The sequence below is a fragment of the Ascaphus truei genome, chromosome 14 (genome assembly GCF_040206685.1).
Source record: "Ascaphus truei isolate aAscTru1 chromosome 14, aAscTru1.hap1, whole genome shotgun sequence".
In the NCBI taxonomy this organism is placed as follows: Eukaryota; Metazoa; Chordata; class Amphibia; order Anura; family Ascaphidae; genus Ascaphus; species Ascaphus truei.
The window spans coordinates 4009266-4022525 of NC_134496.1; the positions used below are offsets into that span (position 1 = coordinate 4009266).

General features: G+C 49.8%; 1 protein-coding gene across 2 annotated transcripts in view; it reads left to right on the forward strand.

The window, feature by feature from the left end:
* Nucleotides 1-13260, forward strand: part of ANO7 (anoctamin 7) — a 291143-nt gene that overhangs the window by 209660 nt on the left and 68223 nt on the right. For both annotated transcript variants that reach the window (XM_075569552.1, XM_075569553.1), the window contains 2 exons: nucleotides 7272-7374; nucleotides 8329-8440. In XM_075569552.1, the coding sequence (XP_075425667.1) occupies nucleotides 7272-7374; nucleotides 8329-8440 (215 nt within the window). The remainder of the gene's footprint in view (nucleotides 1-7271; nucleotides 7375-8328; nucleotides 8441-13260) is intronic.

The following is a 13260-nucleotide window of genomic DNA, read 5'->3' on the forward strand; positions in this document are numbered from 1 at the left end:
TTAAAACTCATCTGCCATTTACCTGCCCACGTTTCCAGTCTCTCCAAATCCTTCTGGAGAGAAATTACATAATGCTCTGATTCTATTACCATACCACAATTTAGTATCATCAGCAAAGATGGAGACTTTGCTCTCGATCCCAACCTCAAGGCCATTAATAAACAAGTTAAAAAACAGGGATCCCAGTACCGATCCCTGAGGTACTCCACGCATGACTTTAGCCCAACCTGAAAAAGTTCCATTTATGACAACCCTCTGTTGTCTATCCCTTAACCAGTTTTCAATCCAGGTGCATATATTATTACTGAGTCCAATTTTCTTTATTTTGTACACCAACCTCTTGTGTGAAACCGTATCAAAAGTCTTTGCAAAATCTAAGTAGACCACATCAACTGCATTACCCTGGTCTAAATTCCTACTTACCTCCTCAAAAAAACAAATAAGGTTAGTTTGGCGAGATCTATCTATCTATCTATATATTTCTGAAACCACTGTATGTCTGTCTGTCTGCCCTCTGTCCCTAGGGGAAATCGCATTGGACCTTTGGCCCGTCACTCCGCCTCAGGCCAATGAGATGGCTCCCTTGGCCCTCCTGCCCCCGCACACCTCTCATTGGCCTGAGGCGGAGTGACGGGCCAAAGGTCACACACACCCCCTCACCTCGCACAGGCCGCTCCCTTACCCGGCGCTCTCACCTCCCACACCCGGCCCTCTCACCTCCCACACCCGGCCCTCTCACCTCCCACACCCGGCCCTCTCACCTCCCACACCCGGCCCTCTCACCTCCCACACCCGGCCCTCTCACCTCCCACACCCGGCCCTCTGACCTCCCACACCCGGCCCTCTCACCTCCCACACCCGGCGCTCTCACCTCCCACACCCGGCGCTCTCACCTCACACACACGGCCCTCTCACCTCCCACACACGGCCCTCTCACCTCCCACACACGGCCCTCTCACCACCCACACACGGCCCTCTCACCTCCCACACCCGGCGCTCTCACCTCCCACACCTGGCCCTCTCACCTCCCACATCCGGCCCTCTCACCACCCACACACGGCCCTCTCACCTCCCACACCCTGCCCTCTCACCTCCCACACCCGGCCCTCTCACCTCCCACACCCGGCGCTCTCACCTCCCACACCCGGCGCTCTCACCTCCCACACACGGTCCTCTCACCTCCCACACACGGCCCTCTCTCCTCCCACACCCGGCCCTCTCACCACCCAGACACGGCCCTCTCACCTCCCACACCCGGCCCTCTCACCTCCCACACCCGGCCCTCTCACCACCCACACACGGCCCTCTCACCTCCCACACCCGGCGCTCTCACCTCCCACACCCGGCCCTCTCACCTCCCACACCCGGCGCTCTCACCTCCCACCCGGCGCTCTCACCTCCCACACCCGGCCCTCTCACCTCCCACACCCGGCCCTCTCACCACCCACACACGGCCCTCTCACCTCCCATACCCGGCGCTCTTACCTCACACACCCGGCCCTCTCACCTCCCACACACAGCGCTCTCACCTCCCACAGGCCGCTCCCACCTCCCTTCTGCTCTCACCCTCTCACACACCAGTCGTCATCCCCCCACACCCATACACACAGAGCACGCTCTATGTGGCTCTCACCTCACACAGGCCGCTCCCTTCCCAGAGAGCGCTCCTCCGGCTCTCTCCGCCCCTGCCGTGAAGGGCACAGCACCTCCTCACCGGAGCGTCTCAGCCTCGCCGGGGGTCACGGAAACCGCCCGAGGTGGAGGAGGAGCGCGGTCGGGTGCAAACTGAGGAAACGCAGGGGAATGGGTCCCTGAGTCCCTCCCCCTCCCTGCCATTTGCCCCCCCCCTCCCTGCCCTTTGTCCCCCCTGCCCTTTGCCCCCCCTGCCCCCCATCCCTGCCCTTTGCCTCCCCCTGCCTCCCCTCCCCTTCCTTTGCCCCCCCTCCCTCGCCTTCCTTTGCCCCCCCTCCCTCCCCTTCCTTTGCCCCCCCTCCCTTCCCTTCCTTTGCCCCCCCTCCCTCCCCTTCATTTGCCCCCCCTCCCTCCCCTTCCTTTGCCGCCCCTCCCTCCCCTTCCTTTGCCGCCCCTCCCTCCCCTTCCTTTGCCGCCCCTCCCTCCCCTTCCTTTGCCCCCCCTCCCTCCCCTTCATTTGCCCCCCCTCCCTCCCCTTCCTTTGCCCCCCCTCCTTCCCCTTCCTTTGCCCCCCCTCCTTCCCCTTCCTTTGCCCCCCCTCCCTCCCCTTCCTTTGCCCCCCTCCCTCCCCTTCCTTTGCCCCCTCCTCCCTCCCCTTCCTTTGCCCCCCTCCATCCCCTTCCTTTGCCCCCCCTCCCTCCCCTTCCTTTGCCCCCCCTCCCTCCCCTTCCTTTGCCCCCCCTCCCTCCCTCCCCTTTGCCCCCTCCCTCCCCTTCCCCCGCCCTCCCCTCCCCTCCCCTTCCCCCCCTCCCACCCCTTCCCCCCTTCCTTTGCCCCCCCTCCCTCCCCTTCTTTTGCCCCCCCCTCCCTCCCCTTCCTTTGCCCCCCCTTCCTCCCCTTCCTTTGCCCCCCTTCCTCCCCTTCCTTTGCCCCCCTCCCTCCCCTTCCTTTTCCCCCCTCCCTCCCCTTCCTTTGCCCCTCTCCCTCCCCTTCCTTTGCCCCCCTCCCTCCCCTTCCTTTGCCCCCTCCTCCCTCCCCTTCCTTTGCCCCCTCCTCCCTCCCTTTCCTTTGCCCCCTCCTCCCTCCCCTTCCTTTGCCCCCTCCTCCCTCCCCTTCCTTTGCCCCCTCCTCCCTCCCCTTCCTTTGCCCCCCCTCCCCTTCCTTTGCCCCCCCTCCCCTTCCTTTGCCCCCCTCCCTCCCCTTCCTTTGCCCCCCCTCCCTCCCTCCCCTTTGCCCCCTCCCTCCCCTTCCCCCTCTCCTTCCCCCCCTCCCTTCCCCCCTCCCTCCCCTTCCCCTCCCCCCCTCCCCTTTGCCCCCCTCCCTCCCCTTCCCCCTCTCCTTCCCCTTCCCCTCCCTCCCTCCCCTCCCCCCTCCCTCCCCTTCCCCCCCCCTCCCCCTCCCCTTCCCCCCCTCCCACCCCTTCCCCGCCTCCCTCCCCTTCCCTCCCTCCCACCCCTTCCCCCCCTCCCTTCCCTCCCTCCCCTTCCCCCCCTTCCAACCCTCCCCTTCACCCCCCTCCCTCCCCATCCCCCTCTCCCTCCCCTTCGCCCCCTCCCTCCCCTTCCCTCCCTCCCCTTCCCTCCACACTCCCCTTCCCCCCCCTCCCTCCCCTCCCACCCTCCCTCCCCTTCCCCCCTCCCTCCCCTTCCCCCCCTCCCTTCCCTTCCCCCCCCTCCCCTTCCCCCCCCCTCAGTTAACCAATTGTTCATTAATATGGAGGTTGTGGCTTCCTCCTGCGGCACTACAATTGAACTTGATTCTTCCCTGGTAAACACAGAGGCAAAGAATTTGTTTAATACCTCAGCTTTTTCCTTATCTCCAATAATCTGCCTACCCATCTCACACTGAAAGGATCCTATATTTTCTTTTCTCATTTTTTTGTTATTAAGGTACTTAAAGAATTTTTTTGGGTTGACCTTACTTTCTATTGCAATCCTTTTTTCATTATCCATTTTTGCTAATTTGATTGCCCTTTTGCATTTTTTGTTACATTCCTTATAATTCTGATACGATGTCTCTGTCCCTTCTGATTTAAAGAATCTAAACGCCTTCCTCTTCTTGTCCATTTCCTCCCCTACCTGTTTATTTAGCCACATTGGTTTTGACTTATTTCTTTTATACTTATTACCCAAGGGTATACACTGATAAGGGTGCTTTTCTAACAATGTTTTAAAGACTGCCTATTTATCTTCTACATTTTCCCTGCAAAAACATCATCCCATTGTATTACTACTAGATTAGACCTCAGTTTATTAAAATCTGCCTTTCTAAAGTTGAAGGTCTTTGTTGAACCCAAGTAATCTGTTTTTTGATCATTTATTTCAAATGAGACCATGTTATGATCACTGTTACCCAAATGTTCCAGGACTTGAATATTTGTTATTACTTCTACATTGTTTGATATGACCAAATCCAGAACTGCCCCTCTCCTGGTTGGTTCCTCAAGTTGGGTCATATAATTGTCTTTAAGCACCCCCCAAAAACCTGTTTCCTTTTGTTGTAACGCTAATCTCATTGCCCCAGTCTATGTCTGGATAATTAAAATCCCCCATTATGCAAACATGACCCAGTTTTGATGCCTTCTCCATTTGCAAAAGTTCTATTCCATTTATTTCAATCTTCGCAGACTTGACACATTATTTGAACATCACTTTGGTCTTGTTGATATTCTTACAGAAGTCACATTCTTGCTCGCATCAGAGTTCTCCAATTTGTTGCTGGTGTTCTTCTGGACTTGTGGAAAAAATAACAATGTAATCTGCAAATCGTAGGTGACTCAAATATACACTGTTGACTTTGATTCCTTTTTCTTCCCAATCTAATGTCTTGAACAATTCCTCAAGTGTTGCGGTGTAACGCTTTGGAGACACGGTGTCTCCCTGTTGCACTCCCTTACTGATCTTGCTTGTATTTTTATGTAATATAATGGTGGATTTGGCATTCTCGTAAATGTTCTTTATATCAATGTATGCTTCAACATTGTGTTCTTAGTTCATCCTAGTCTGCGGACGTGTAAACAGAATAAAGTGCTTTTTTGTCATTTACTAATCCTAAACCAAGTGGTAGATTGTATTCATTACTTTGGGAAATCACTTGTATGACTTGGATGTGATCCATTGTGTTGTATCCACTGTGAAATCCTGCATGTTCTCTAGGCTGGGCAAAATCCAGGGTCTACTGCCTGCGATTGGTGAGTATCTTTGTAAAAGTCTTGTAAGTGATTGGAAGTAGGCTGATTTGGTCTGTAGTTCTTGAGGTCTTTGTCTCCTTTCTTATGGATGAAGATAACTACAGTATGCCATTACTTCATTGCTCTGGAGTTTTCCTTTTCTTCATGCAGCAGGTAATGAGTTTTGCAAGGATTTTTTTATACTTCTTACCCAGCTTCTTTGAAGATATCAGTTTTAATTCCATTTTCAGGAGGCTTCTCATTCCTCATTTTGCAACTTCTTTTGGAAGAACGCATGGTACATCATTGGTGGCCTCTTATCAATTTATCCTCTGCTAGATCATACCCTGTGTTATCTGTGTACGCATCTAATTTCACTTGGAAGTCCTCCACTCTCCTTATGATAAGTGCATGGTCCTTTATTGTTGATCCATCGCCCTGTTTGAGTGCAAGGATTTGCTTATTTCCAGCCATAAGTCGCTGATTCGCCTTGGAGCTTTTTTTATCGTCGGTAGTCTTCCTCACCATATCACGGTTACATTTTCCTACATCTTCCATTCTACGCTTGCCGATCGTCTTGCAAGAATAAGAATTGAATATGCAGAACTGTGTGCCTTCATTTGTTGTTTCCTCATTAATTGTTTTGTCTCAAAAGCTATTTTCTCATCCTTTATTTTTGTTAGAGATTCCTCCAATTTATTCTGCTCTTTCAACTACAGCCTTCAAAAGTTCTTCGTAATCGTTCGTGTCCCCACGCATTTTGAGCCCGCTTAAGTGATTTTTCAGTGATAGTTGAAATTATCTGCTGCTCTTGAAGTTGTTGATGTTTTTTCTTTTTACTCAGTTTTCTTCTTTCCAACTTCGCATTCAAATGTTATCAGTAACATTCCCTTTGTCTAAACAGTTAAGGAATCTGCAGTCTTCAATCATTTATTTTTAGTTGGGATATAGTCCATTTAATTCCTGGCTCCATTGTGTCACATTCCATGTCCATTTTCTATTTGGATTCTTCTTGAAGAATTCATTAATGTAGAAATGTTAACATTCTGCAAAGTCTCCCAATCTGTCCCAATTCTACCAATCCTATCGATCTATATAAAACAGAGAAGAGACGTGCATGCTCCCTAGCATAATTCAATTTAATACAACATTAAAGGAAGGCTACATTACAATCGTACTTACAAACGTACTTTAGGTAGAAACAATCGCATTGGATAACCTGATCACAGGTAAAGATCAGCTGGCAATGCTTGAGATGAGTTCCCAGGATGACCGACACCCACAAGGACCTACCCCTGATTAAGTTGCCGTGTGTCGAAACGCATTAGGACAGTCCTATTTGGACACTCTGAGCCACATCAGGTCTTGCCAAGTCCCTTCCCTAACTACACGGAGAAGGAAACTGCCTACTTGAGATCCTGATTCAGTGTTCCCTTCCAGTGCCTTTGCGATGCCCATCCCTTGCTGTCCCTCAACTTCAATTTGATCTGGGCTGGCCTCAAGGAGGGCCATGACAGACGCTGGAACTAGTACTGTGGTTAACTCCATTGTGCTCCCTGGAAACTCATCTCGAGCATTGCCAGCTAACCTTTATACCTTTGAACAGATTATCCAATGCGATATTTTTTCTACTTCTGTTTGTGAGTGCGATTTTAATGTAGACTTCCTTTAATGATTTTATTAAATTGAATTACGCAATCGAGCATGCGCTTCTGTTATCTGTTTGATAGATTTCTGCCTGGATTCCGTTCATCCTATACAGTATGAGGCAGCTGCGACTCCAGTTCCACCTAGCATCACTTTGAAAGTGCTTTTTTGGCATTCTGACTTTACATGAGACTTTAATCCATTAGAATTTTTAGTTTCATTATTAATAATATTAATCAATTTTATTGCCTTTTCTGTATGGTGCTAATTTTAGGGCTAATAATACATTTTGTAATTAGTAATCAGCTTTGTAAGTGATGATCACAGGAGGACACTGCCATAAATATCGAGAAGCTGGTATTCATCAAAATGAGCTGCACCATGTTTTATTAATACTGAAAAGGACATTTTTCGGTTCATTCCAGTGGAGATGAGCCTTCATTAGACCATGACACCATGACAATGCTGGCAGCAATGACGATCAAGAGGAGTACGATGAACTGAAATCCATAAAACTGGAGTGTCCCTTGTTGCTGATTCCACCTATAATGACTCACAATATTCATTTATTATCACTTATATTCATCAACACATTATTGGTATTGTAATAATTTTTATGGTAAATTATGTAAATACTTAAAAAAAGATTCAAACAGCACCAGATTACGCAGTCATTAGTATTTTTTTATTATTATTAAATTCTGGAAAATAAAAAATATGTAGTGGCAAAACTTGACCACAAGGTCACATGACCATCTCTAGTATATGATGCTGGTAGTGTCTGTTGCATGTACATATTCTATCGCTCTGAATGTCCCCACAGGCCCGTCGTATCGCCAGCATCACAGGCTCCGTGGTGAATTTGTGCTGCATACTCGTCCTATCCAAGGTTTACATATCTCTGGCTCTGTTGCTAACACGCTGGGGTGAGTGATAATACACCGGCCATAGCTCCACCAATCCCTCCATTACGTAGTCATTGTGATTACAGAACATGACTCTACTAAGCACTCTAATGATGTGTCTACAGATTAACTACTCTTTATTACTTTTATTACTTCATTAACCTCTTCTATGCTCAGCTGAGCATTGATCAATGAGTTTCTTCCATGGTGGACACGATTGGTTCTTTAATCCCGCCTGCATTGTGATTGGAGAGTAGGTATCCCCAACCTTTTTGTGCCAAGGGTACAATTGAGAGTTAAGGAGAGTGATGGGCACCAACCAATTATCACACAGACACATACACAAAATACACTTACCTTGGGGGAGGCCTCCAGCACGAGAGGCACACTGCAGCTGTCTGCAGCAAACCCCTCCCCAATACACCCCACCCCACACACCCACCATTCACATAACGCCTCCATCCCACCATTCACATAATAACCCCACTCCCCCCACCATTAACATAGCCACACACACACAACAGCCCAACTTCCGACGCGAGGGTGGGGCTGACACCGGATGCCGGGCCCGCTGCAGAAGGGGGAAGAACAGTTGCCCCAGCTCTCCCCCTGGCAGATACCCTCAAAAGGCTTGGCGGGCACAGCGTTGTGGACCCTTGCTGCTTAACACTATTTCCACACTGATGTCTTCAAAGCATTGATCCATTAAGCTTTTTTCTGTAGAACATTGCTTCGTGAATCCTTCCATGCTCAATTACAACTGCCCTACGGTGTTTGCAGAGCATCACGATTACTCCCGTTCCCTCCTATTATTTGTCTCCAGGCATTGTTCTATTAATCCCTTCCATACTGCATCTTCAACCTCCTCCCTTCTGTGTCTTGCAGAGTCCCCTCCGTGTGACTCAATGGCATTTCCTGTGGGTTAAGTGGTCCATCTTTCTTTTACCTCTGTCTCTCTCCCTCTCTCTCCCCCAGAGATGCATCGCACACAGACGGCCTATGAAGATGCTTTAACTTTCAAAGTCTTCCTCTTCCAGTTTGTGAATTACTATTCCACCCCCATTTATATTGCGTTCTTCAAAGGCAGGTAAGTCAGCCCACATCCAGCCAAGGTGGACTTGCTACACATGGTGCCTGCAGCATCATTACTTAGCAGCTTGTATTTGGAGTGAGGGTTGCAGAATTCCATAGACAAGACAATAAAAGAGCATAGATATTATTGTATTGAATTTTACCATTTTAGCCATTCTCAAACTGCCCTAATATATGTAGAACTGTGTATATGGAAGTCCAAAAAAGCTGTTACCTCTTCCAGCTCAAGAGGAAGTTATGCACTAAAGTCTCTCAGATGCAAACTAGGACAAATAAATTAACGCTATGTCGCGGAACGCGTGAAGGTGCCACACTCTCAGGGATCTTAGGTACACAAAGAAATTTATTAGAAAGGTTAACAGTAATAAGCATACCACCGATAAAATTAAAGGTGAAAAATGTACAGTGACCCTGTCTCACGAAGATGCATGATGCCGCTGAAGCTAGCTGATCCTGGGCACACAGGTAGTCCAGATCATGGGGTGTCCAGAAGGCTGAGATGGGGACCTCCAATAGCTGCAGCGTGTTGCCTCGAAATAGTCCACAAAGTTCCAGGGCATTGAGACCTCACCACAGTATCTGGTACAATCCACCATGGTCTCCAGTCACCGAAACTCAACCCAAGATTCTCTGGAAGTATCACTGGGGCTAGCATTTGTTTAGGTCCCGGTTCCCATCCAAAAACACAGAGTGCGCTCCTGCACCAATCTGGAGTGTCCCTTTTAACTCCCCGACAAATTCGGAGGGAGCTGAGCGGCCATGATGGACCAATCACAAGTGGGGGGGAGGAGGAGGGTGGCTATGCCACTCCTACGTGCAGCCCAAAGGGGAGGATCCAGAGTGGAGGGAGCACAATAGTCTGGCTGTGGAATGCGAGTCCTCTCCGCTGGTGGCCAACCTCCTCCCAAAACCAAACAATGATGCAAGACAACAATGTGTTCAGGATATCCACACAATGTACTCAATATATCAATAGGGAGTGGCTCAGTGAGTAAAAGACACTGAGTGGCACTGAGAGTTTGAAGCAGGGGAGCCTGGTTCAATTCCCGGTGTCGGCTCCTTGTGACCTTGGGCAAGTCACTTTATCTCCCTGTGCCTCAGGCACCAAAAAAAATAGATTGTAAGCTCCACGGGGCAGGGACTGTGCCTGCAAAATGTCTCTGTAAAGCGCTACGTATAACTAGCAGCGCTATACAAGAACACGCTATTATTATTATTATTAACATGAGGAAGACAACAAGGTTCTTGAAACTAGTTGGGATGTTCCTCTTAGTCAGCGTTCCTGTTGCAGCCAAAATCTGCTGTGAGGGACCAGCTTGTCACTGGAAGCTGTGCAGCCCGGCCAGTGTTCCTGTCACTGTACAGATGGCCGAGTATACGGACTGTGACATCGGCAAGCTACCCCACACAACGAGGGAATCTGATTGCAGTGTGATATGCTTTGTACACACCCATGTTTGTGACTAGTTCAAAACATGACTGACTTCTGGGTAACACTTTTCTTGGATTTACTACACTATGACGTGTTCTGTTTTCTCTGTTTTGTGCTGTAACTTTTTTTCTAACATGAGTAATGTCTGTGTCCTGAAATCAGGAATAGGGAATTTAACCCTTACAGAGGGGTCGGCAGCTGATGGCCTTTCCCATTAATATGTGGTGGCATTGCTGCCTCTTCTGTCACACAATATATAGTACAATCATACAGTGATACAAGGGAGATAATAACCCCAAACTTCCCAAAAAGTAATTTTACTCAAGGTCAGAGGCGACAGGCTGGACTTCTGGCCGCCTGACCACTTCTTTAATCAAACACTAGATTTATCAGAGAACTCACATTTCTTGGTGGTATCCCTCTAGATTGTAAGCTCTCATGAGCAGGGACCTCGTAACCGTTTATATCTGTTTGTGCCTATTGTCCTTCTTTGGCATGTCATTCTGTTTGTCATATACTGTACATACCTCTGCACCCCGTGTCCTATATGTGCCTCTGCACCCTGCAACAGAATATGTTGGTGCTTTTACAAATCCGCTATAACAATAATATTCCCTACATATGCTGCATTTTTTTTAAACTGACTTTTCCCCCCATTTTAACCTAGAGTGTACAGTATGACCAGAAAATTCCACTGTGGGTTAACCTGTGAGACGCCATGGTTTCTGCACTGCTCTTACATTGGGCACATTTAAGGAAGTAACACTATATGAATAGGGGATAGGAATTTCAAATACTCAAGAAGATCACATCTGGAGGCAGGGGAGGAGTTTCTGCAGTGCCAGCTTCCACTGCTGTGTGGCAATGTTACAGGGTGGCACAGTGTGACTGGTCAGCCTTTTATTTAGCCTTGTGGGAGGGCACTCAGTGCTTGCCCATGCCAGCTGTCGAAAGCCCTAAGGAAAGGACTGGTTAGAGCTGGTGGAAAACTTTTAGGGAGAGATTAGGAAAGGCGTATGGATGAGGAGGTACACGCCAGGTCAGGTGTAGTATGTAGTCAAAGTGGTAAAGTAAAAAAAGAGATCCAGAGGGGGCTTAAATATTAAAGAAACTTTATTGGATCATAAAATACCTCATGCGAGATGGATCAACACACAACGCGTTTCACGCATGTTGTGCTTCATCATGGTGTCACCATGAGCTCAACATGCGCGAAACGCGTTGTTCCTTCTCGCATGGGGTCTTGTATGATCCAATAAAGCTGCCTTTATATTTGAGCCCCCTCTGGGTCTTTTTTTTTTACTCCTGGTAGTGCTCAGTTTTTCTTTAACACTTTCTCTACATTTACATCCAGCGGCCTGCACACCACAGGACCTCCAGGGCTGATTAGGAATAACAAGGATTCCAAAGTGAGAGCCCTTTCTTCCTGCTATTACTCCTTTATATGTACCTACACTGTTATTGCTTAATGTGGGAGATTTATATTTGTGCCAGCTCTGGCTATTTGTGTTACTCCTATGACACTAGGCAGTATTCTCCCTGCTACACACAAAGGACAGCAACAGCATTTCAAGTCGCTTAGTATACCAGACTATACTCGATCAGACAATTTATAAACTGCAGGAGTTGTCTACCAAGCAGTGTGCTGCTGTGCCAGAAAATGTGAGCAAAATGTGGCATCAGTTAGACTCAGAACACATGGGAATCAGTGAACAAGGTGCAAATGAGTGAATAAACAATCAAAGTGCAGGGCTCAATAAGGAAATGTAGCAGTCGCGGCCAGATATTAAATGCCTGGTAACCATGTCCAGTAGACAATGATGGCCAGTGGAACTGCAAGCTGGAGATCTCAAAAAGAAAGCATAGGGAGAACATGGCATAACATCGTTTTATAAAAAAGACAGAACCAGGAGGGTAGGGAATCAACTCTCACTCTCTGTCTATCAGGCGCAGTGAGTGGGTTAAGGGTACACTTATACCACTCTGGACAGTCCAGGAAACACAGCGTGAGTACCAGCGGCAGTCTTGCTCCACTCCTCATTGCTGCAGCAGTCTCGCTCCACTCCTTGTTGCAGAACTCCTCGTTCACGGTCTCGTTCCACTCTTCGCCGCAGTCTCGCTCCACTCCTCGTTGCAGCAGCAGCAGTCTCGCTCCACTCCTCGTTGCAGCAGCAGCAGTCTCGCTCCACTCCTCGTTGCAGCAGCAGTCTCGCTCCACTCCTCGTTGCAGCAGCAGTCTCGCTCCACTCCTCGTTGCAGCAGCAGCAGTCTCGCTCCACTCCTCGTTGCAGCAGCAGCAGTCTCGCTCCACTCCTCGTTGCAGCAGCAGCAGTCTCGCTCCACTCCTCGTTGCAGCAGCAGCAGTCTCGCTCCACTCCTCGTTGCAGCAGCAGTCTCGCTCCACTCCTCGTTGCAGCAGCAGCAGTCTCGCTCCACTCCTCGTTGCAGCAGCAGCAGTCTCGCTCCACTCCTCGTTGCAGCAGCAGCAGTCTCGCTCCACTCCTCGTTGCAGCAGCAGCAGTCTCGCTCCACTCCTCGTTGCAGCAGCAGCAGTCTCGCTCCACTCCTCGTTGCAGCAGCAGCAGTCTCGCTCCACTCCTCGTTGCAGCAGCAGCAGTCTCGCTCCACTCCTCGTTGCAGCAGCAGCAGTCTCGCTCCACTCCTCGTTGCAGCAGCAGTCTCGCTCCACTCCTTGTTGCAGCAGTCTCGCTCCACTCCTCGTTGCAGCAGCAGCAGTCTCACTCCACTCCTCGTTGCAGCAGCAGCAGCAGTCTCGCTCCACTCCTCATTGCAGCAGCAGCAGTCTCGCTCCACTCCTCATTGCAGCAGCAGTCTCGCTCCACTCCTCGTTGCAGCAGCATTCTCGCTCCACTCCTCGTTGCAGCAGCAGTTGTCTCGCTCCACTCCTCGTTGCAGCAGCAGCTGTCTCGCTCCACTCCTCATTGCAGCAGCATCAGCAGCAGTCTCGCTCCACTCCTCGTTGCAGCAGCAGCAACAGTCTCGCTCCACTCCTCGTTGCAGCAGCAGTTGTCTCGCTCCACTCCTCGTTGCAGCAGCAGCAGCTGTCTCGCTCCACTCCTCGTTGCAGCAGCAGCAGCTGTCTCGCTCCACTCCTCATTGCAGCAGCAGCTGTCTCGCTCCACTCCTCGTTGCAGCAGCAGCTGTCTCGCTCCACTCCTCGTTGCAGCAGCAGCTGTCTCGCTCCACTCCTCATTGCAGCGGCAGTCCCGCTCCACTCCTTGTTGCCAGTACGGCAACTTCCGCGTCCTCATGCGCACTCAATACGGAGTCACAAGGTGGAGTCAGCCTGGCTGGTACAGTGTCCTCAGAGGGTCAAAACCCCTATGTCTTTCGCCTCAATGTTAACTGCTTGTTCAGGGGTT